This window comes from Haemaphysalis longicornis, unplaced genomic scaffold, assembly GCF_048455015.1.
Source record: "Haemaphysalis longicornis isolate Haplotype H1 unplaced genomic scaffold, Haemaphysalis longicornis Haplotype H1 scaffold_5, whole genome shotgun sequence".
NCBI lineage: Eukaryota > Metazoa > Arthropoda > Arachnida > Ixodida > Ixodidae > Haemaphysalis > Haemaphysalis longicornis.
Genome location: NW_027526385.1, coordinates 110,241,692 through 110,266,819, shown reverse-complemented (window position 1 = coordinate 110,266,819; position 25,128 = coordinate 110,241,692). Strand labels below are relative to the sequence as shown.

The window sequence follows — 25,128 nt, the reverse complement described above, 5'->3', positions numbered from 1 at the left end:
AATGAATTTATTGTTTCCCACAGAGTACACCGCGCTATGCAAGTTTTGTCCACAGCTAGGTACCCTCCAGCATATAATTGTGGAATACGCTCACAACCCAGCCCTACCACCCCTCTCCACCTGTTCCTTTCCCGAGCTGTGGGAGACACTGTTGACCAGCTGTCAACCGGAGGACCAGACTCTCCTGGTGACACGGGCCAAGACGGCGAGGGCAACGCATGGATTCCCGGACTAGGGTTCCACTCTCACATTTGAGCTCAATAAAATGTTTTCTCTCTCTCTTTCTCGAAAAATTACAAACAAAAATCTTGAGCAACACTCAGCATACCTAACAAGGAAAGCATTTGGTATATCGTCCGGTCCAGCTGATTTTTTTTTTTGCGTCGAGGTGGAGCAGAACGGAGAAAATGCCCTTCTCGGTAGCAACCAAATGAGGTATATTTATGCAAGGCACCAAACATTCTGATGGTGAGTCGACTGTCCGTACAAATACAGAGGAAAAGTAATCATTGAAGGCTATTGCCAAGGAGCGCGGGACAATGACATCAACATTATTCACTTTCAATTTCTTTATTCCCTCTTTTTCGTTAGGTGCATCCAGAATTTTCTCGGATTAACACTCATGAAGTTATGCATCCTTACATTAAAAAAGTGAAATTTCGAACTTTTGATTTGATGTTGGAGTGTACCTGAAGGCATGTATATACTAAATAAATAAATAAATAAATAAATAAATAAATAAATAAATAAATAAATAAATAAATAAATAAATAAATAAATAAAGTAGACACAACAGCTTTACTGTTGAGTCAAATACAATATGTCGTTAGACACGGTAACAGATAAATATTTATGTATTTGTACGGCGGAGGCTTTCCCTGTGCCTTGAAAGCATCAGCTGCGCCCCAAGAGGTTGCAGCTACCTCATTGTCTTCGGTGACAAAATACACTGCAGCCTTTTAAGCTACCATCTGTTTCTCACTAAGAAGACCATGGTGTCGATGGAAAGTAAAGTAATCGTTAGTCCTCTATTAGGCCACTTGTGTATGTATGTGTGCAATGTCCGCATATGAAATCCGCGATGCCAGTGTGTTTACCTGACCCGCATCTTTGCCCGCCCAGCCTCTGTACGCCTTGTACGGAAAACAGTGCTACATGGTGACGTACACCACCTACGCCTGGAACGTGCTGCGCTGCCTGAGCTTCAGCCTGGACTTTATCCGAGCTGAGCGTCTGCGCAAGGACGAGAACCGCCGTCGGTTTCCCCCCTACTGGAGGACGCTGGCCTACGTACTTTACCTGCCACCGCTCTACTTCGGTCCGCTGCAGAACTTCGATGACTTCGACGCCCAGGTACTAAAACGAAGTTTTATTGACCTCCCCCGGGGCTTTTGAGGGCATGCTGTTGCTGTTGTTCCCTTGCCGACTACTCCACTCGTGCCTGGCGGCTACTCTTCCCTTGACGCTCCGGTGGCCAGGAGGAGCATCCTTAGTTTCTCACAAAATAACCAGATGGCACGGTCGTCTCCGCGAGTATTCCACCCCCGCCGATGCGTCTGAAGGGTACTTGAACACGCACCAGCAAAATTGCGCGAAACCATTTCCGAAGCGTTCAGGACATCCAGGATCGGAAGAAGTGTCACGTAGAATAGGATCGTCTTCGCAAACTACAAAACGTGGCCCAGACTGAGATGGTATATATGTCTGCTCGAAGATGTGAACCAGGGCAACAACGCCTGGCGGCAATGAAAGACCAGGAGCGTCGTCATAACGACGTCAGGAAGTGACAAGCAGATCAAAAAATGGCTGCGGCTTAGCTCAGCAAACCTTGGATATGCAAAGCAAAAGCTTGGCTTAGTCTGGTTGAGTCTTGGTATCGCTTGGTTAAACCTTTGGTTTAGCTGAATTGCTGACCACGTCTCAAACCCGTACGGTTCCCTGCAACGCTCACAGAAAGGGACCGGACGAAGGCGGCGTTCATTCATGGCGAACGCACCGCTCCTCTTCGCCGGGCGCGACACGAGTCACGTTGCCCGAAACGACCCAGCGCATGATGCATGGGCGGCTGCGGGGGTGGTTGACTGCCTCGGCCACAGCGGCGGTGGCGACCGCTGTCGGCGCCCGCAGGCTCCAACAGCGGGCCCGGCGAATCACGCGATGCGCTTTGAGGGGTGTGTCCCCGGTCAAAAGGTCATTCGCACATCCTCCACGAAATCGCTGGACGGAAGTATTAAAGCTTTGCTTTAAAATGCTATACGCACTTTCGCCGCAGCCCAGCTTTGCTACGACGCCAGTGCCACGACCGCTCGATGGAAAGTAGGTCAAAAGGCCGTGCCCGTGCAATCATTTCAAAAGGTGCTATCTGAACTACACTGTGCAGTTGAGAACACTGCCATAATGACGATGCAAACATATTCAAAGTTTTGTCGTTTCCCACATATGCACGGGATACGCCGTTTTTCGTTTAAGATTCATTATCTTGCTCTCTGTGAATGAAAGCGAACTTTTTAGCCCGAAGCTTAAGTTTCGTGCTCAGCGGCGGTTGCAGGCGTTTTCACTTGGGTTGAAAGTGTCACCAAACGTGGTGCAGGTGGCGCTGGTTGTCACAAGGGTACCATAGAGGTCACAAGGGTACCATTGAGCCATAGAGGTGACGAAGAGGGGGCAGAAATGGATGTGAAAGAAAACTAAGGAATATATGCGTACGCAGGGGGAGTAATAAAAAGGATGATAACTTAGAACAGCGGATGGAGGAAAAGAGGGAGACGGAGCGACGGGAGTCTAAAACAGGGGTGAGGGGAGATGGCGGGAGGCAAACCTATTAGGTTGGCTAGCAGTAGGGCAAGTAAGTGGAGTAAAATTGGCAAGTCGGTTGCTGAAAACCGACACCCCGATTCAAAGGATCACTACCACCACCACCATCATCATCAGTACGTTTCCGATCTCCGGCAGGTTTTGTTAGGTTGACATATTTTGCAGTACAACAAAGAAAAACTGTGTCCATATTTCAACTATTTGAGCCCTTTTGTGAGGCGCTGCTTTATGTAACAAGGGTAACTAAAATGTCATGCTTGACGCTCCAGAATCTATGGTCAACTAGACACGCCCCTGAGAAGGCGACCAACTAAACATGCGCCAAACAGCCCACTTACTCTCTATTCTAAGATCACGCCGAGCTTAAAGTACCGGACACAAAACGCTTCAAACTAACTCCAACGACTACTTTAAATTTACTGAATACACTCGTGGAAACAATTTCGTAGCAATGACGCTGAACCAGAATTTTTGCATGGCTTCGAAAGCTACAAACGGCTGCCAGTGTACCATGTGGTAACCATAAAGTAGAAAAATCGGCTGTTTCCCCTGCCGTAGGTTAGCCCGACGGTAGAACGAGGGTCGAACCGCACTGCACAATTATTCGAAATATTTGCCATTCCGCTAAATTCATTGCTATCACAATAAAAGGGGAGGAGTGCCGCTGCTTCATTCCATGCGTAATATCGATGTTCGATAATATAATTATTCCGGGAAAACTTCGTACTATAGCTAAAGGTGTGGAGGTGTGCGCGGTAATGGGAACTAAGCCTACATTAGGTTGGAGCATGAATGAAATACAAAAATAACGTGGCCCTCAGCGTAAGGTCTTCACAACTTAGAAATCCAAGCGCGTGTGATAAACCGCAGGCACATCGTCACGGCACAATACCGAGCCATACGGTAACGCTTCCATGGCGCTCCGTGGTGTACACTGCGTGCTAAACAGAATGCCCATCAGATAAAAGGGCGAATTGTTCGTTCATTTAATGAGTTAGATTAATGTGTGAGCTCCACGAATAGATACAATGTGGTTAAACACATTTTATCGTCCGTTTTAAAGTGTGCATGACGGGGCGTCAAGCGCATGCTGTGAAAAATACGACAGGGGCGAAAATGTTCGATATCCTAATTTGATATAAGCGAGCATCATTTGACCAACACTTCAGTTGATTCGACTTTTCCGAGGCCAACTCTCTTAAGTGCTACTGTGCGCACTCCAACAAATAGCTACAGGCGGGCTTTGCGACAGCGCTTCATAAGGTCAAATCAGCGGCACCAAGTGAGCGAATTCGGCCAATGAGGAATCACGGTATGCGGTTAGAGTAAAAATATAATCCGCGCAGGAACAACAGCGCAAATGCACGCCTTGCACTGCTGTACTTGTTTGAGTCCTACTCAATTTTATCCTGAAATCAAAAGCTGCGCACCGTTATTCGCCAAATTTGCACATTTGGTGGCGCTGATTTGTCCTTCGGGAGTGGTGTCGTAAAGCCCACCTGCGTCCAGTTCTTAGAGTTCAGCATCTCTGCGAAATGATGTCTCACTCGAACGATCTTTCCTTAGGCCCCAGTTTTATATCCTCGATCTCTACTTCACTCGCAGTTGAACGAGGAGAGACCAAAGTGTACGCTCCGGGAGCTGTGTCTCGGCGTTGGGGGTATCTTGCGGAACGGAGTGCGCTTCTTTATGGTAGAAGGCGCCACCCATTATTTCTACATGTGAGTCCAAGCATTGTACACTGTCCCCAAAGTGGCGGCTCTCTTCCTGCACTCGGAAGAGCTTTCTTTTGTGAATTGCATTCTTTGACATGTGAAGTTGTGTCCGCGCTCGTTTGTGGAACGCATTATTTTTAGAAGCATTTGCGTGCAAAACGAATTTAGAAAAGATGGTTTATCGCCCGTATTTACCGACGTGAAAAGCCCAATAGGTGTAAAACTTTAGTAACTAGCATTCTGATGCACTCACCGTAAAACACATTAGCGGATTTATTGACGAGAATGCATGTATAAGGTGGCGAGGTTTTATATATGTCTAACGGTGGCCTTTTTGGGACGTTAGCAATGTTTTCGCACGCACCCCATTGAAATGGGCTTTAATTGGAAAGGGCACAGTCCCATAAGGCAAATAAGATCGAAAGTTATTATAATGCACGTGCTTTAAAGGGTCAATGAAGATAAAATACGGTTGGCTAATTATAAACATTATTAAGACTGCTGTGTCCTGATAACAATGATACCAATTTCATGGCAAACGTCTAGAAAATAATGAAGCTATTCAATGCACCCTGCAACACTTTCTATAAGAGCTTTCACACTTTTCTTCTGGTCTAGAACCTCTGCAAAATCCATAGTAATCGCCAGCACTGCGTGCTTTGCTCGTCGCACCAGATACACCTTCCATTTATACTTTGTTCTTGTGGCTTTTTTTAAATTGCTCTGGAAAATCGTTCGTTGCTGAAACTGAAGGAAAACCGGCCAACAGCCGCTACATGGCCTTAGTGACGTAATTTGAGCGGTCGAAGAACATCAAGACCGGGGAAGACAGAAGAATCTTCGAGCGAGTTTACAAGTTATCTAATGGGCATAGAGCAGCAATTTTTGGCTGATGCACTTTGTGACCCCCTATTTTAAGTGCGTTCTGCAAGCATTTAGATTTAAAAGAAAGCTGAAAAAAGTGTTGCAGGGTCCCTTTAAAGAAAAGATGTGAAGCAGGGTGGACTTCCGATCCACTTTTTGGGAACTCTTCTATGACATCACACAATCCTGTTTGTTCGATTTGAGTCCGCCGACCTAAATCATTGCAAAGACAAATCACTGTACAATTGTAAGGGGACCCCCCGTTCCTCTTTATCGCATCACTTGACTGATAACGTGCAGTTAACACACTGAAAATGTTTTTTATTGCTGGCTCATATGACGTCACCCACGTCCATAACACGTCACTGTAACGCGACATTTGAAAGTTTTTCACTACTTTGTGCGTTTTTTGGAATGCAGGTAATTGAGGTACTGAAGCCTTGTTCTTTCAAATTGCACAAGGTTGTATTTTGTCTTCATAGCACTTTCATGACTAGCTATATAACATCTGTTCTATAAGAAAGCCTCCATGACGGACAAGTTCTGTCTTAGGTATCATTCACACCGCCGTTTTTCACCCCGTCACGTCACCGTCTTCTGTCATGGGCGATGGTTTTTCGGGCGATTTCTCACCGAAAACAGTGCGACGGGGACGGGAAGCCGAGCTCTAGGTTTCAGTTCCGTCAACGTGACGGCACCACGTCCCGTGCTAAACCAGCAAATCAGAAAACAAATTTTTACGGCTAAATTTAGCGGAAAGTTAGCACACGTGAAAATCTAAGCCATTTTCTTTACTTTTCTGGTTAAGCACGCTCAATTCTAGGCTAAACTGATCACCAGGCAGACGACCCTGTACTCTGACGGAGAGCTCCTGTACGAACGCTACTCTGTTACGTCTCCGTCGCGTTTCTTTGACGAGACGGGGCCGCGACCGAGTATGTGACGGCGGTGTGAATGAGGGCTTAGGTATTCGTTACCGCGTATGTTGCTACTGCGTGTGTGGGCCCAGAGTTCAGAAAATTGTTAGAAGATTTCAATGACCAAACCGAGGCCGGCGTGGTTGACGGCTGGGGCAAAATGATAACCCTACCGAGCTTTATTCCCGAACTAAACTTACAGGTGCTGTGAATTGAGCTTAACAACAATGGTAATCTGCGATCTCGCACCGGTTTGTCACTATATCAGGAATATGCGGCACCCAGGTCATTTCGGCAGTACCTCCCAAACGTGATGTAGCTGGCGCCTTAACTTATTTGCACATCGAGGACGAAAAGTAACAAATTCTTACATAAGAAAGTATACCTGCAATACCCCTGTCGCACGGCAAATCTAATGCCATTCAAAGTGAAATGACATTAGCTGTTAATTACATTCTGTTTGGACGTGCGGGTCTACACGGCAAAAGAAATGTGATTTGATAGCGATAGCGGTGACAATTAGCAAGCTCGCAAAATTGTGATTCAATTGCGTGTAGAATGCTTTCATCCATAATAGTTTTTAAAACAAAACAAATAATTCTTTTTTAATTCAAATAAAGAACATAACCGTTTTATCTAACATACGTAGACATGAAAAGCCGAGACAAGTCCGCAAATAATCCGTATTAGGGTAGCGCGCGCATTGGGGACGAGACTTTTCCTTTGTATTTGTTTATCTTTTTTGAAGAACAATATCAAGGGAAAAATATAATTTTCTGACAGTTTTTTAGAAACAGTACGCTTTGATTTATTACTGAACTTCCTTGTCCAGTGACGCGTCACTGCTGTCAAGGCTACTCATTTGGCCGCTGAATGCGCTCCCGTACCTAAGTTGGCCGATAAATGCCATTCGTCTCAAATGCCATTCAATATACTTGTGTAGCGCCGAACTGATGACATTTAAAGCAAATGACATTTAGAGGAAATGTGACAGGGGTATTCACTGTATGTGACAGGGGTATTCACGGCAAGATTTCACTGACGTCATATCCGTCATTCCCATGACGAATATGACGTCAGTAAAATCTTGGTTTATCCCGGCATAAAACACTTTCGTGTTAAAATATAAAACCCGGAAACCAACAACCCCAAGTAAAACGTACTCTTTAGTTTATAAGGTTGCTTCCTCGCAAGAAGACCCTGTATGCGGGTGTGCACCCGTTACAGTCCACTTGTTTCGTTGTACTGGCGTCACTTCCATGACGGATATGACGTAAGTTAAATCTTCGTGAATCCCGGAATAAAACACTTTCGTGGTTAAAAGGTGAGATAAAGACAAGCGCAGCAATGCTCTGGTCTCCGTGCCACCTTGTACGGAGAACCTTAAGGGCCAGGCTTGCCATCGTAGCTAACGCGTAACGAGTAACGAGGCGTTACGCACCCAAACACAGGCTTCGAAAAAATCCTCGTTTCCCGTGGTCGAGATCGAACCTGGGTTCCTTCCTATTACGAAGCCGATGTCAATCCCATTACGTCACAGAGGCACAGGCTTCTCAGATGCAAAATGGGGGGAGGAGGGGGGTGATCTTTGCGCTGCACCGTTGCCTTGGTGGCTCTCGTTGGTAGGCCGGAAGTAAGTACAAAATAAATTAAAATAAGAAAAAAAATCATGAACGAACTTTTTAATTACCCGAAATTCATGCGGCGCCCTCTCGTGACCATTTCCGGTATCAACGCCAAGCTGGTGCTGAAACTACTCAAGGGAGGGTGCTTCAGCCCGTCTAGCGAAAAACTGGTGCGCACTTGGCAGCTTTCACGTTTAGTGGAACTGCTTTATTTTTTAAAGACGATTGTCTTTCTTTGGCTACTTGAACGGGAAAGTTTTGGTCTGTCTGTCTGTATGTCTGTCTGTCCGTCGCTCGATTCAGCCAGCCGGCCAAAGTGATGCATTGTCTGCGCAATAGTCTGATAAACTCAGAGGCAAATCTAAACGTCTGAGTTCGGTGTCAGTGTTCATACTTGTCAACATTGTTGAACAAGAACAGGACATCACGCAATTATAAGGCAGCAAATCAATACATAAATAATATTTGCAGTGTTCCTTTATTAAAACAATTATGGATGCTTGGTTTTAGCGATAGCAAATGAAATACTACATCAACGGAAGAAAATCGTCGCCAGCTGTTGCACACGCTACCTGGCGGAATCCTAAAAAATCAAGCGGCAACAGCAACGAAAGGTTCCACTAGATAGGCTCCGCTTTCCGTTTGGTACGCTCTAGGAGTGGGGCAACGTGGTTCTATAAATGTTTAGTAGAGTGCTTCGATGCACGCGCGTCTCCGTCGTACGGCAGCGCTGGCATCCAGACACCCGACTTGGAGCGGTGGAACGTGGTAAATTTAAATTGAGTAAACCCTTAGCGTGTTATCTTGGGAGGAACGAGAAGGGAGAGGAACAGCATGAGAGGTGAGCGGGACAGCAAAAGGAGGCATTCACAAAGACTATCGTCTCTAGTCGACATTTGCAACGAAGGGAGCAGATACGCGGCCAATTTTTTGCCTCTGCTCCGTGTATAGCGTGCGAAAAAGTTACCGCTATTAATCCAAAGCAACTAGATCGCCTTTCAATTTTATCAGGAATGAGTTAGGGCATCTCTGTTTCCTTACGCGGAATTGTGTATGTGAGCATTCGACTTCAATGTGATTATTTCAGTTCCGCCATGTCCAAGTGGCCCTGGATGGCGTATAAACTCGACCTGCCCAGCCTCGTGGGCTTCGGAATGCTGCTGAACTTCTTCTTCTACATGCGCTACTTATTCGCCTACGGATTCGCCGGCGCACTGGCGCGGGCCGAGGGCATCCAGCTACCTCCTCCGTCCATGTGCATCGCCAGGCTGTTCCGGTGCTCGCACCTCTGGAGGTAGGTGGAGCCCCTCATTTTTAGAGACGGCTGTCTCTTTTGTGTTCTTAAATGCAAAAATTTTGGTCTGTCTCTCTGTCCCTCAATTCAGCCACCCGGCAAAAATTTAGAATTATTTATGTATGAAATGCTCGCATAGCAAAAGCTTAAAAACTACTAAACCTGCTAGCGTGCTCCATACTTGTCCAATTGGTTCAACAAAAAGAAAACATCAGGAATACTCCGAGCAAAACATAAACATACAACTGATAGAAGCACTGTTCCTCTAATTAAAAGTAGACATTGACGCAATTTTTGAGGTAACAATCCCAAAAAATGCATCAAAACAATATTTTTACCAGAAAATAGAAAAAAAAAAACTTGCGCGAAAGCTGGGCGCTCCTGGCCCTAGCGACATGCAAATTAGTAATAAGAGGCTCAAACAGACAGCCCGCCAGCCGTGCGAACTCGGTAAAATTGATCTGAATTCAGATATCCTCCATTGAGTTCATCATGGGAGGAGCCTGACAGAAGGGGAATGGGGGGAAACGTGGACGGGGGAGAGGAAAGGCGGTGACCCGATAGGGGCTGCGGAACACGTATAGTCCGTCGACGTCATTCGTAGCAAGATAGGTGATAAGCGGCCAATTTTTACAGCGAAGCTGTTTACCGCTCGCCTACGTATGCATCCCCACTAGCGTCTAAGGGAGGGACACATTGCGTGGACGAGAGAGAGAGAGAGAGAGAGAGAGAGAGAGAGAGAGAGAGAGATTTCCGAGTCACCGACCGAGGTCCTGGTCAGCTACACCTTGAAGGCTGCGGCGTCAGTCATGGTCTGCATTGCATGCCAGAATCCAGAATGTCCCTGGAAATCCTCTGGATACACAGGCAGAAAGCCTCCTGGGCGGCCCGAACGTATGTTCTGGCTACGGGAGGTGATGCGATGAGGTGATGATGCAAGTCTTCGGTGATGATAAAAGTCCGGGCGAATGTGGTGATGCCAGACTTCGATGAGGTGACGCGCGAGAGGGCGGGTGTAACGTTCGGGGGGCGGCAATCCCAGCAGGAGTGAGAAATAGAGGGGTATGCGTGGCGGCTATGCACGGGGGAAAGGGGAGAGAGTGTGACACCAGTGCTGCACTGGTGGCCGGAGATGAGAGGGCGAAAGGTGGTGGACCCGGAGCTGCAGGGATCGGGTAAGTTCAAGGCCACGCCACGACCACGTGCACAGCCAGCCGCCGACCACTTAGACACAGCAGGAGTAGCACGATGGATATTGAACAAGCACCTGGGAACCTCAGGAATTTCGCTAAATTCTACATTGATACTGCGGATTGATCCCACTTGCTGCTATTCTCTCTCTGTTAGCACACGCACACACACCCAAAAGGAGACAGTGTTATGCTAAGAACTGCACAGCCGTATTGCACGTGATGGCGTCACAGGTAACATGGCATGCCTGTAATATGGCATAGGGGTGACATTGCTGATTTATCCCAAAACAGAGTACGCGCAGTCGCAGGTCTATCCGTGGGGTTGTCGTCGGAAAAGAAACACCGTAGAAGCAGTTCAGGCAACTAAAGCTGTGGGCCTCACCTGTGCAATGCAGTGCAGCCGGCCAAGGTGCCCACCATGGGTTCGAGCGAGCCAAGCCGTAAACGGCCACGGCGGCCCTCGCCACGCGTGCGCAGTCACTCCGCGAAGACGAAGTAGCTCCTCAGAACTCGGTTTAATTCCGGGTAATCCACGGTACAGCAACCAGCCCTGGTATTACACTCCTAGCCCTGGGGCAGAGAGGGGGGTACCCGCCGACCGTACGATTCGAGCCACAGAGCCCGACGCGCAGGGAGGGTAATCGGCAGCTGTTGGCCCAGTGGCGTAAGCCACCGAAGCGCTGCGGGTGATGGGCCCGGCTAGGACCGGAACCGACCACCAGACTGACTGAGCAAATCCAACTCCCGGTACGTTCGCCGACCTCACGGAAGTGAGAAAATGGCGGTCGCTCAGGCCGAAGCGAGCGAGCAGCGTGCGAGCACGAAGTACCTGTCGGAGTCGGCACCCAGCCTGTCTCTCCTGGGTCCGACCGAATCGCGCGCCCACCGCCGCGATCCCTTGGGCGGGGCCACTACGCCACGCCCCACGTGGCCCACGGACCGGCGCACATTGGTCAACCCGTGTCCCTTACAGGGAGAGGGTGCGAATGGCCATCCTCGCCCCTCGGGGAGAGGGGATCGCGGACTACGTGCTCGCGTAATTGGGAGTAGCCCCAATTAAGATCCCCACAAAGCTGAAAACTATTATCTAATGCAAAAGACAGAATAAAATGCTCATGAAGGGCCACAGAATGGCTGAAGCTTTTCCTCCTGGTAGTAAGTCAGAAATAGATCGTCCTCATGAGGCCCCGCAGAGTTCTTTAGTGTCCTTGATTGACCTAATGACGCACACTGCCTTCGACTTTTACGCCGAAAGGAGTTATAACGAAATGTAGGTATTTTAACGCCAAGATAACCGCGTGCCCAATTAACGTACCCTTGGCTTGACTGAAGCTCTGTGTATTCTTTCCTTTTCAGGTATTTCGACCGTGGCATGCACCTGTGGAGCAGACGGTAAGCATGCTGGACGCTGCGCACCCAGCTGAGCATACGCCATAAAGAACCGCATAAACTGTTTCACAGTTCGCGAATGATTAGACGACTGCATGCTTCGGGGATAATTTGTCCTCCACTCAATGTGGTGTGCCACGTTGTTGCACACGATACTCGCAAAAAAATGAGGCCATACGCACGACGTTGTTTAGACCTTCCTGAATGGCTGTACCCACTACTTCGTCACCTTTCAAAAAACACACTGCGCTTAAAAGGCAGGAATAAGAGGAAGTATACAGGACATCTTAGTCTTTGTCCTGTCTTTTGAGCCCAGGTTTTCTTCTTATGAACGACTTCGTTAGTTTCCGATATGTAAACAGTGTTATAATGCCCGCTGTGTCGACAGCGACCTAAACGGTACCACCCTATCCGAGGCCATCGAAATACTCTATATAGGTATAATAAATTAAGCTATTGCATTGAAAAAGGGAGTTCCTGGAGTCTAGAGCAGGGCTTCAGGTGTCCAAGTCTGGAAGGAACCTAAGACGTAGCACTCAGCAAAATTATTTTTAGATATACAGTAATACCTCGTTAACGCGAAGAAGTAAAAACCGGGAAATATTTCGAGATATGCACAGTTGCGCGAATTGCCATGAAGTATCGAGTTCTTAGCAAAAAAGGTGCTACTACTAACCAGCACTTCACCAGCCGCTTCCAATCTTGCTTTTCATAAATGTTTGAAAGAGAAAAAAAACATACAAGAGATGTTAACCGGCTGGGTTTTGTGGCGCTGCAATTTTCTAGCAGAAAAGAACTGCGTAATGCTGGTATGCCTTGCGGTCGCACTCGGACCTAGTAAGGAGTCTACTCGACGCTGCTTGACGCATTGCATGAGCCGATCTTCCCTCCTGCTGCTCTCGATTGTGTTTTCCCCCGCACAATACACTTTGCTCTTCTAGTACACTGTACCTATGCGCATGTATCCACCGTCACACGACGTTCCGCAGGGTTGCTTGACGAAGTTGATACGCCTCTAGGCTCAGACTTCCCGTTCGGGGAAAACATCAACTTTGTGGTAGGCGCGGCTAAACGGAAAAAAAATAGACGGACGTAGGCACGGCAACAACACGCGAATCTCGGGAAACGGTCCGCGACGGCGAAATTTTCATTCCACTCTCAGTCAAGATTCCGAGATATCCGCAGTTTGGCCCAAAAATACTTCGACATAAAGGACAGCAAATACATGGGACGTATAAAAAATGAATCGGTGCCACTTAACATTTCGACTTAACCGATTTTTCGAAATATGTGAGTTTGAGTTAACGAGGTATTACTGTATAATAAACTGAGAGTTTGCTTTACAAAAGAGTTGTAAGTGCAAAAAAAGAAAAAAAAAGTCCTGAAGACGCAGAACTTGAACCCAGTGTTTCTGTACAGAACTCGGAGGAATCGCCTTCACAGGACGAATGCAAGCGGTTGGAGTGTATTCGTACCCGTGCTGAATAATATGTGTAGTCGTCTGTATAGCAGTGGCTCGCAGGCTGCACGTTGTCGGGCTTGTAGCCTTAGTTTGCAAAAAAGTCGCCTCTTTACCACCTACGTTGCGAGGAGCATGATTGCTGAGCCTTGATGAACTTGGGCAATTTAATGAAATGCCAGTTAACTTACAATCAAACAGGGCGTCGCAGTAAGATGCGAGACTTCGATTTCAGTTTCGAGTTTGTCTTCGATTTCAGAGTATTTCATTTTCAGATGATGGTAATATTCCGAAAAGTGTAAGGAGTAAACGATTTAATCGCTCGAAATAAATAAGCCCAGACGGAAGAACTTCCGACTAACTGCTTCAGTTGCAAGGTATTAAAATTGAAATGAAGTCAAACTGTGAGGAGTGAATCGGCGTGCTACACAGCTAAACGCTGAAGAAGAAAGTGTATGACAGCTGCATCTTACCGGTACTCACCTACGGGGCAGAAAAGTGGACGCTCACTAAGACGGTTCAACTCAAATTGAGAACGACTCAGCGGGCAATGGAACGGAAGAATACAGGTGTAACATTAAGGGACAAGAAGAGAGCGGAGTGGGTCAGAGAACAAACGCGTCTTAAGGACATATCAGTAGAAATTAAGAAGAAATGGAGGCGGTCAGGGGATGTAATGCGAAGGCAAGATAACCGCTGGTCATTAAGGGTAACAGAGTGGATCCCTAGAGAAGGCAAGCGTTGCAGGGGGCGGCAGAAAGTTATATGGGCAGATGAGATCAAGAAGTTTGCGGGGATAAATTGGTCGCAGTTAGCACAGGACCAGGGTAATTGGAGAATAATGGGAAAGGCCTTTGCCCTGCAGTGGTCTTAGATAGGCTGGTGATGATGATGATGATGATGACAGATAACTCTGCTCACATAGCTGAAAGGGGACCATGAAAAAAAAATCATGTGTGGGTCATTAAAAAGTCTGTTTTGTCCCGACAGAAGCGATACCATTTTTCATCGTGGACTTCGAACAAATAATCTTTATATTAAAAGGGACATATGAAGCAGTGGTGACACCACACTCACTTTCCGTCGATTTCTCTATGACGTCACAAAATCTTTCTTGTACGATTGGCTTCCGCCAACCTAAACAAGCGCGGAGGAACATGACTGGGGGATTGCAGTGGTGGCTCCCGTGGCATTTGGCCGTATCGCATGAATTAGTTCACCAATACCCATGTTTTTTGTGCTGGCTCTTTTTTACGTCACTTATGCCTAAACTTGTCACTGTTGCGTGAAATTTGGAAGTGTTCAAGATATCTGCCATTTTTTTCTTAAAAAACGCCTTTCGTGGCCGCCACAAAGCAGAGTGAATTACCAGAGGCTGGTTCCTTGAAATTAGGCATAGTTGTATTCTGTCGCCATGGCCCCTTGAACGCTTGGAGAGATCAACGCGCTAGTCATTCAGACGGGGACATGAGTGACACATGGAACGCGTCGTTGTGTGTGAACGTCCGTTTATGAACATCACACGTCACTACCCTGGTCATAACCATCCACCTGGAAGGGCACTGAATTCTGATTGCATAAAGCACTGGCCCGGTGTCCCTAAATATGAGCTTCAACCCTGCATTGTAAAATGACTTACACCCTTTCGGGGAATATTTAGTGTCTACAAGTAACAATTTTACACTACAAAGCACAAAAACGCCCTTTTAAAGTGTTACAAACGTCATAGCACCGTGTAAAAGAGTGATTTCTTATACTTGTGCAGGTGTAAAAACATCAGTTACCTTTTTTAACACGGTGCTATCTCGTGTTTTCCTAGTCTGTAAGGGCGTATAGTTACAGGGAGTGAAAACTGCTCTTACGGGTGTAAATCACCCCACAGTGTGCCTGTCGATACGTATACCCTACCGATAGGCCTTACTTTCGATCTGCGTTCGCAGCTACTTCTACGAGGCTGTGGTTGGCGAGAGAAGAAGCGTGGCGTGGAAGTTGATTGGGACCGCAACGTCTTTCGGCTTCGCTTGGGTGTGGCATGACATGGACAAGGCGGCCACCATCTGGGCCCTGCTCACCATCACCGGCATCGCGCTCGAAGTGTTCGCTTCGGAAGCGCTGAAACGAGAACCCTTCAAGAGCCTGGCGGTAGGTCCTACACGGCTGTTAAAGGGACAGACAACCGATTTTTGTCGAGTATATATTCTCTATCCCAAATGAAAGGGCATCTCTTAAAGCACCTTGACGAGAAACGGTTTTGCTGATAACGCTCTAGAACTTTTTAAATCGAATTTTTTGATCTACGAGCCGTATGTGTCCCTCCCAAAACTAATGCTGGCAACCATGACATAGAGTAGCTCGGCAACACACTTTTGTCTGTGTGCGAAATAAAAAACGATATTTAAAAACTTGTTCCCAGCTAAAAAAGTTTTAATCGCAGGCTTTCCTTTATGTGTTTTTTTAATGCAAGGGTCTATTTTGCACGAATGCGCCATCTGTTGGGATAGACGATAGGTAGAATCTGGCTTCGCGTTGTGGAGGCGGAAGTTCGATTCTCCCCGGGCGCGACGTTTTTCTTTTTCTTTTTAGGCTGCCGTTGGCGTATTTGGAGACTGAAATAAAATATTTTGGCAGAACAAACGCCCCTGACTCAGAATCGTCAAAGCTCCTTCGCTGGGTCTGTTTGCTGAACGCTGCCGTTTATTCTGGGCATGGTGGCTCAGTTAGCCACACTGAGAGCAACCCAGCGGCGGCGGGCGGCGTGTCTTTAGAATTTTCAAAGTAATGTTTAGAAATACATATACTATTTAAGCTTGTACAAATACTTGTGTTAAAACGTTTTCAATACGTAAATAAACGTTTCAGCAGTTACAGTAGCTGGTAGGTTTGCAGGTCACGTGACAGGGACACATATTGTAGTGTCAAGTTTCGACACTACGAACCGCCACCCTTCCGATTTCAGGAAGTTTGCTGCCAAATTAAAATTATTTCCGCCAGTTTGTTTAAAAATTGCATGTGGTTACCGGGCTATATAAAACGCTGGCTTTCATATGAGCTAGAGAACATATACGCGAAAAAAATCGGTTGTCTGTCCCTTTAAGCTGCCGTTCACTTCACGGAAATTACATTATTCGGTCAAGAAACAGCGATGTACCACGTACTGCGATGGGGGATTGTCACTCCCTTCTCTAGATGACTCCGCTGAAAGGAACTATTTGTGGCTGAGGAATTACTTTTTATGGATCGTGCCTTTTGTGATTTCCAGGTGACTCAATATTATTTCAGAGTATCAGGGCCCCTTCTGCCAGCGTTCGTGTGGTACCCTTATGGGTGTAACCAGAGAGAACGTGCTCAAATGAACGTTATAAGGGCTGTGAACAAGCTTTATTTGCATCACCTCACAACAGGGCGTCTGCGCCTCCTTGTTGTAAGTTCTCCTATTTCATTATCTTAGCAAACAATTTAGCAAGAGAGCTGGCTCTTATGAAGCATGGTGAATCCCTTCTTTCGTCGCAACAGGCGTTTCAATAATCCGGAGACTTGGGCTAACAACGAATATTGGGACAAGCTTGGGAGGTTGCGCCAGGAATAACCCGTGCACCCGGCAACAAACCAGGCCAAGGCACGCGAGCTGTTGAAAAAAAAAAATGACGAAGCTTGCACTAAGTCGCCCTAGGTTCGAACCATAGCGAAGCTGGAGAATTTCTTTCTGTGTAAGCATTAAGGGACACCCCACCACGCTGGCATTAGGTTTGCAATGGTTTATTTTGGTTTTGTCGTCGCTTTTCCCTGTGGTAGTAGTAGTTATCGTCATATACATCTATATTTTTGTCTTCCTCATCCATGACTGGTGGACCCGGATTGTTTTGTCCGCAGGCTTTAACACTTCACCCAAAGTGTAACTCATCAACACGCTCTAGAACCGACGGCAATCAGCTTCGCTAAATGGGCGTCTGTAGCGCGACCTGTTTTGTGCTCCCCCTCTGAGGTGCGGGCGCACGTGAACTGTTTTCTTGGTATTTTTGCCAAGCGCCATGCGCAAGCCCGGACGACGCCTGGCACTCCTCGTAGAGGACGTGCTCACGAGCGCGGTAAACAGCGGGAGTAATTATAAACCAGTGTTGTCTGATGATGCCGCACGCATTACGCCAGCAAAAACAGCTCGCCGCGCCATTTTACGCAGCACTTTTGGTGTCGAGACATCGCAGGCGTGTGCGCATCCCTTGTTAACGTAGGTTGTTAACGGTAGATTTTTCTTGTCTCACTAGCCTTTAATGATTTTCTTTCTCTTGCTTTTATTTCGGGCTTTAATACCTGCGTTTGCAGCCTTGTAGCCAAATACAAGAAGAGGGTCACTTTATCTTGACAGCAGAACCACGAAAATTTCGGGCGTGATCACGACGCAACAGAGCAAACTGCTGAGGTCTATCCAGCATAAAAAGTGTCCCGCGTCCGTCGTGGAGTGTGGAAACGATAGAAACTAGCAATGGTACGTGCGGGATACGAAAAGCAATTGAACGTTGAAGTTGTCTACTGATGGCAAACTAAGCAGTGCACGCTAAACCATCGCCGGGCTCTGGAGTGACATGGAAACGAAGATATCGATCTCCGGCACCAAACGCTACATGTGTTCAGCCATACTTCTGCGAACAAAAAATACGCACTGTTGCGAATATAAAAGAGCACTTACGCAGAAGCTTCGACTCGACACCAGTGAGATGGCGTTGTGAGGCGTTTAGCAAACAGCTCGCTTACTTAGGCATTTTTTTGTCGTCGTGTGTATGTTACTGGACTGACGTGCACGCAGAGTTCACGCGATAGAAAGCGAGACAAAGATTTCGACATATCAATTCACTCACCGCGCAGATCAAGAAAAGTACAGATAATAAGAGGCGGGGCCGGAGTAGTTCTGAAGCTAACCCAGGAGAAACATCAAACAACGTGGCCTAATTTGGCATTTGGGAATGTACAAGCAAACGTTTTCTCAGTGGGGCCGATGGCGTCCTGTTAAAAAACTGATACGTTTCCCCATAGACCCGATGGTCGACCGAAAAGCTCTTTCTGAGAACACGGCACGTGCGTGAAACCGGGCATTCATTGCGTCAAGACGGTTACTGAAAATTCTCGAGAAAAGAACCCTTCTACAGGAGGCAATACACGCATCCGTAGTGTACCTTTATCTCATAAATCACATATTGGTATACGTTCAGATCGTTCATAGATGTTTTACTCAGTGAGTAAAAATCGTCGCATGGTTCCGTTCTTCGCTCCGATTTGGGTATTTGAACATTTGACAAACGATTGGGCGCACTTTCAGCGAAGGTTCTACGAACTTATGGCAAAGGTTTTTTTACTTACTTTTGGCGCAGTTTTGATTTGAGAAAGCTTTCGTGCTTCTCTCAAATTTTTCTAGGAAGAGATGGTATAATTTTTTATTACGGTTTCGTGTCGCTAATGCTCACAAAGGTAGTGTTTTCACAAAATTGGTGTAAATTGTGATGTCATTACTAGCGCTGATGTTACGGCCTTAATCCGTGCTGACCTATTTGATTGCTCGAGGAAAGAAACTTGACTGTGGACCGTAAGCAATCAAATTAGGAAGGCGGAAGATAAGATACACATGGCAAAAACAAAAATGAAACAACACATACAGAGGAGACGAAAAAACTGTCGTAGCTTTGACTAAACTCGTCGCACTTGTTTCTTTCGGGAACCAAAACACCATTCATACGTTTAACCCCTTGAGACTAATAATAAACAATATAACTCGCTAACATTCCCTACGAATACAGGTAGTCACTATCAATCATAACGTGATACCACATTCACACTTGCGACATCGTTCCGAACTTCAACAGGTAGTACAGCTAATCACAATTGACGTGTTACTGTGTCATTAGATCGGCCGCATTCTACTTTTTGATGCCTTGAACTCTCTAGCTGGCCCGTACTCCTAATAACTTTCTATGCCAAATTAGTAAGAACAGACATACAGGAGTAATATGTATTCCATAAGTTGCAGCCATCTCTCACTCACCTAGTCACCCTATAACTTGGCCATACACTTGGATTAACAAGATCATGATAAACTTTACACCTTGCCATGGATATATAACCATAGCACGACCTCTTTATTTTCTGCGCCGTACTCTCATCTGCAAAGCTCATGATTAGTATACGTTTATTTGGGAGCTGATGTTCCCGTATTTATTGTACTGTTGGGACTGGCCTTCCCAGCGCAGTCACCGGTGTGTGAACGTTGCCTTGCTCCGTCCGCTATCGACGCAGCGCCGAGCAAAGCGATGAAAGTTCTCGAGCCGACGAGAAGTTGAAGCAACATTTATATATAGTATGTACAAGGGTAACAAAAGTGCTACATGGCTCGCACAAAGGTGACAGAACCTTTCCACTCGGTACCTTCGAAAAGTGCCACGCTCGCTGTGCTTCCGGGCGGGTTTTATACCCCCGGGGGTCCGTGGCCGTCGCAAGCTGCTTCAGACGCTCCAATCAGGACTCTCGCTGTCCGAAGTTTGAATCCGACGAATGAAGGCGGAGCGGTTGCGTCAGCCGAGCCGCCACGACAGGGAAAGGGAAGGCGACACAGCGGCACCTTCTCCAGGCATCTCGCTGCGCGTCTGCCGCCAGCCGTTCGTTCGAGGTATGATCCGGCTCATCTGTTGAGAAGGGAAAAGGAGAGGCGACTTTTCGGCGCCTTCAAGTTTGGGCATGTCTGCCGCGGGCGGTTTGTTCGAAGCACGAATCACCCCGCTGTCGGCGCGTCGCCCCGTGCAGCGAATTTGGGCTGGGTGCTCCGGCACAACTTTACCCAGTATAGTTATTATTATGCATTTCCTTTAGCTTCCTGCTTGCCTTGCTCACCCGCATCTTTGAAGTGAGACCAAATTAAGAGCCGACACGTCTCCTTGCATTTAACTGTTATTAAAGCCAGTAGTAACCAGGAGAGGATGCACTCGTTTAATGGTTGAAACTCTCGCATTTGTAAGCGCTATTAGCTGATACCTCAAAAGCAGGCATGTGGCGACCTATATACTGAGAATGAGTTTATCCGAATATATACAGATTCCGGAGAGCAACCGACTGAAGCTACAAGGAACCATGATGGGTCATCCAGGAATACTGCGAACTATAAAAAACACATAATTGCATGAGGAAGAAAGTGGAACTGTAAATGATGTTATGTGGACCTCAAAATAAGGAAATTATTATGAATAGAATCAAGGCTAAGCGAACGACTATTCATTCAAACAGGCGAAGGTGTTCTAACCACCCCACCGACGCCAAGCGATAGCTTTGGAAGATCACCATAATAATTATAATCATCATCACCTCCATAGTGTAAAATTCGAAGACGTCAAACTGCACGAACGGCTGCAAATACAGTGCACGTAATCCGCTGGGAGTTAATTGCGCGATCTTTTCAGCAGAAATCTATAATATAAACGAATGTTGCGCCTTTGCTAACCAGGCATTTAAGATTATAAACTTGACGCGGGTTCGACTCCCGGCCAAGGCGGCCGGTTTTTTGATGGAGGCGAAACGCAAAAACGCCCCAGTGTTCGAGATTTCGGCGCACATTAAACATTTACAGGTGGTCAAAATTAATCCCGAGACTTACATTACGGCGTGCCTTATCGCCTTTGTAGCGTCGGCGCGTTGAACAACACAATCATGCAAATCGAGATTATAAACTTGAGTTTACGCCGGAAGTTGCACCTCGGTCCTGAAGCATGCCGTAATGGATGGCTAAGGATTAGGTTGATCCCAGCTGATATTTAATACACCCAGGGTTCTCGATAGAGAAGGGTTTTGCTATAGAGTCCACCAGAAAATTGGCCATACCTCCTAAAAAGAAAACAGGTGACGTTGTGTTCAGTAGCTCTGAGTCTTACCTGCCCTAGGTACTGACCCGGACCAATCGGTAGACAATTAATAAAATCGATGATAATACGCGCCCACGAAAAGTAATGCTTATAGAACACGAAATGATGCGTACATGCCTATTAAGCCACAGCCGACCTTTCATAGACAGGTGTGAGTGATTGAAGATCACCTCCCTGCATTAGGCGTGCAGTCAAACTGTAACTACCTCACACCTAGTAAAGTACGCCCCAGCATGCTCCCCGGATATAAGTTGACAATTTTGATCAGTCGGTCAGTGCAACGTCTTTGAGGAGCCATTAAATCGGCCTCCAATGCTCTCTCTTATTTTGTTGAGGGCCTGCTGAAAAACGGCATGTACTTTTTAGGCAGCCATTGTGCCCCTAAATGCTGTTATAGATGATAAAATTATGAGGGCAGGTACTGTTGAAGCTCTGGCCACTGGTGATGTGGAGTAGACACGTAAAGCAAACCAGCGTGTTTACTGTCCTACTTTTGTTATCTTCACGTCGACAGTTGCGGTACCTGACGACGCCCGAGCGATGGCGAGTGGCTCTGGCCGTGGTTGGCTCTCCCCACTACGTTCTTACTGCGTTCGCGTGCCTGTTCCACTTGGCCAGCGTGGATCTGTGCCTTGTCTTCGCCAAGAGAATACTCCTCGGTAAGACTATACATGCATCCCACATCACGCTTTAATGCCACACAGTTTGTTCTCTCTCTGTCTATGTCCTACTCGGAAACAAAAGCTGCGTTCCTATGGAATCATGATTCTTCACCAGGCCGTGTTTGTGGTGTGAAGCAAGCGATGAGTTTAGAGTTCGCGGTAAGTTTCTGAAAAAAGGAGGACAATTCAATTCATAAGCTAATGTTGCACAACGGTTTACCTTCTTTCCTACGACATGTTTTTGTCTGCCAATTTTTCAGTAGAGATCTGTCACTCACTTGAACATTTCCAGAAACAAACTAAAAAAAATGTACCATGCAATAAACGATTGTGCTATGCCATGCAACTCGGCGTCTGTAGCGCGAACTCGGCGTCTTGTGTTCAGGCGCGAACGCATGTGAGCTGTCAAGGAGAACAGCATGCCAGAGATCACTCCACGAACGCTGGGCAGCGTATTCTCGAAGTTCCAGCTGGCCGACGCCTGGTGCTCCTCACCTGGCGCAAGCTTACCTGTGCTTGGGAATTTCCTTGGAATTTTTCGCAAGCTGCCCACCATGTACTTCACGAAGTAGCTGGCTGCGCGCACGATCTGCTGCGAGAATGGCTCTTTTCGCTCCCCCCGACACGCCGCTCCCAGTTTCGAGTGTCGCTAGATGCACGACTGTAGCTGCGTCATCTATTATCCAAGCCAATATTTCACCCCTTACCTCTATCTCTAACTGGATTTTTTCCCGCATGCGAAGGGGGGTGGGGGGGTGCGCTAGAGGAGTCTTGTGCGCACACGGCACCGCAGGATTGTCCTTTCACCTAACCCTATAAAGATAAGCTTCAAATATTAAGTAAACTGAAGGCGTACGGCCGAAACAAATTATTCGCATGACAGTCGTTTACTAACTTCGAAGTCATATCCCTGTCGTGACTTACCGGATGTATGGCTTCAACCTCAAACTTGTAATTGCAAATTCCTGCTGTTCCCAGTACCCTCCCTCCAGAGGGAACTAGCAGGCCCAAGGTCAATTTCTCAGGCCGACCTCTTCTCCTTTTTCAATAAACATTTACTCTCTCTCTCTCCTGCTTTGGTTCGGCGGGGTACAATCCTAGGAGGTTGATATTATGGGTTTGGGGGAATTATTTTTTCGTAGCGCTGCGGAGCTGCGACTATGTCAGGAATTTTTGTGTAGCCTGTGTCTGCCATCTTCCTGCAACTGCTGCGGAAACATGCATGATTTTCTCGGCTCTTCTCAGCGCGACTGGGTCGTCTAGCTGTGTGAGCAAAAGGAAGCAAGAAAATGCGCTACCATGAGGAAGGAGGTTCTGTTCGCCTAAAATAATGTCGGACTTCAAAAATATTTCTACTCCAGAATATACACATAGTGTTCTCATGACCTTCGGGGTCTATAAATGAGCGCAAGGACGGACGTTTACGTGCACAGCTGTTACCACTGTTGTTCCCTCACTCATCGTTGATCCCATAGTTTACTGTAAATGTGGTTGTCTGCAGCGTTAATAAATTCGGATGCGTTTACGTCACTTCGTATCAGAAGAATTAAAATATGACCGTTAGCCTGAAATTAGAAGCGCCTAGGGCAACGTTCGCCTATCAAGTTGTAAATTGTTAGTGTAGAATTGCTTCCTTGAGAGCATTCTTTTTCTATCTTAGAAATAAGCAACAAGACTTAGCGATGAATAGTTAAGCGGATTGATTTTGGCAGAAAATAAGGACTTTATGTTAAATGAAAATCACTAGAAACCAAATCTCACAGCCACCTGGGTTTTAACTCTTCAGATTGCATCTTACGATCATTTACTCCGTTAGGTTTCATATTATAACCCGCGTAACGTGATTTTTCTTCTGTTGCTAGCACGTGCTAAGAATTAAACCGGCCTAGTAAGCGTCCCTAGGTGGCATATCAACAGGAATTTGTAAAAAGATGTGAGAAATACGCTGCTCCGTACCTTTCGAGTGCTTCAAAATTAGGCTGTCGTAGAGGTGTTTGCTACGGATGCCACACTATTGCTGTCATGTTATTGTTAATAATTTTTCTTTTCAGGCTTTCCGTATCCGCTCGTTCCAATCCTGATATTATTAGTCTGGGGCTGCTACCTCGCACAAGAGTGGGAGCTCTCGCCAACGCCTAAGAAGAAGCAGGCCTAAAAACATTAATCATCCCCTCCTGCCGTCTTGTAGATCCCATGGTTCGCGCTGCGAGTATTGAAATAAAGTGCTGCGTTATTTCTATGGGCTGCTTCTATTGTTTGCCACGGAGAGATACGCCAGTAAAGGTTCGACTATTGCCATGTATGCTCCGCAGGTAGAGTTATTCGCATCTAAAATGCAGCTCGAGATTTTATTTAGCGCTGGTATAGGGGGGAGTGACATTTTTTGTGGTTTAATTTACGTGGTCCTTCTTTCATACTTCCCAAACAAAGCCAAGAGTCTAACTTGTAGAGACTTCAAAAAGCTGTTGGACTGCATATTTCCAAGCAATTCTGGTGTAGCCGATGAGCCAACAGTGTCGGAACTGTGTCGGAAACAAGGGGTAATAAGCAGAACAGAATATTTTTTTTGAACTAGGCCCACAGTGCATTGTTTGCTAGCCATGTTAAAGTAGGTCCTCAAGTTATTAGGTTAAAATGCTTTAGTTGAAACATATAGTCAAAACGCTTTTGGTGTTCGTGGGTTGGGTGCTTGCTGTAGTTTAATCGCGAATCGCCTATTGACTATAAATACCTATGTTCTATTACATTGCTCTGCAACGCGACACGTAATAATATCCATGTGCTTGTGCTTAATTTAGAACACCATCTCCAATAGTCGACAAAAGTGAAATCTCCATAAAAGCTAGCTCATAAAACTGTATGACACCAATATACCGATGTAACGCTCAAGCATGCAGGGAAGGGGTATCCCGAATAACCTATCAAAGCGTTTAAAAAGGAGCCAGGATTATTATAGTAGCGCCATTGCAAGAAAATTTAAGAAAAAAACTAGCAGTGGCTTAGCTCGGCAATGCCAAGATATATGTAGCGTGAGCTACGGTTCAGCTTGTTAGTCTTAGCTTTTCTGGTTGTCTAGGATTAGCTTTATTATCATGCTAACTGCTGCTTTAATGACACACTCAGGGTATACGCATTATGTGACACATGTATGTTTATCAAGCGGCTCCGGCGCAGCGTCACCAATCGCCCCAGAGCTAAGCTGGTTCCACAGGCGCACGCTGGTGTTGATGCGACGCACGAGCCATAGGTTCCACTTCCGGCCACCCCTCGTATGATCAAGTAGACCGGGCCGCCACTTGTG

At 46.6% G+C, this 25,128-nt stretch overlaps 1 protein-coding gene across 1 annotated transcript in view; it reads left to right on the top strand.

Annotated features, from left to right (window-relative positions):
* The window catches only part of LOC144139369 (protein-cysteine N-palmitoyltransferase Rasp-like), a 36,834-nt gene extending 12,783 nt beyond the window's left edge, over positions 1–24,051 (top strand). Inside the window, exons 6-12 of the mRNA XM_077671735.1 lie at positions 1,123–1,353; positions 4,420–4,535; positions 9,023–9,229; positions 11,779–11,814; positions 15,211–15,412; positions 21,680–21,824; positions 23,879–24,051. Coding sequence (XP_077527861.1) covers positions 1,123–1,353; positions 4,420–4,535; positions 9,023–9,229; positions 11,779–11,814; positions 15,211–15,412; positions 21,680–21,824; positions 23,879–23,982 — 1,041 coding nt within the window. The 3' untranslated portion in view covers positions 23,983–24,051. The remainder of the gene's footprint in view (positions 1–1,122; positions 1,354–4,419; positions 4,536–9,022; positions 9,230–11,778; positions 11,815–15,210; positions 15,413–21,679; positions 21,825–23,878) is intronic.
* Positions 24,052–25,128: the final 1,077 nt, after the last annotated feature.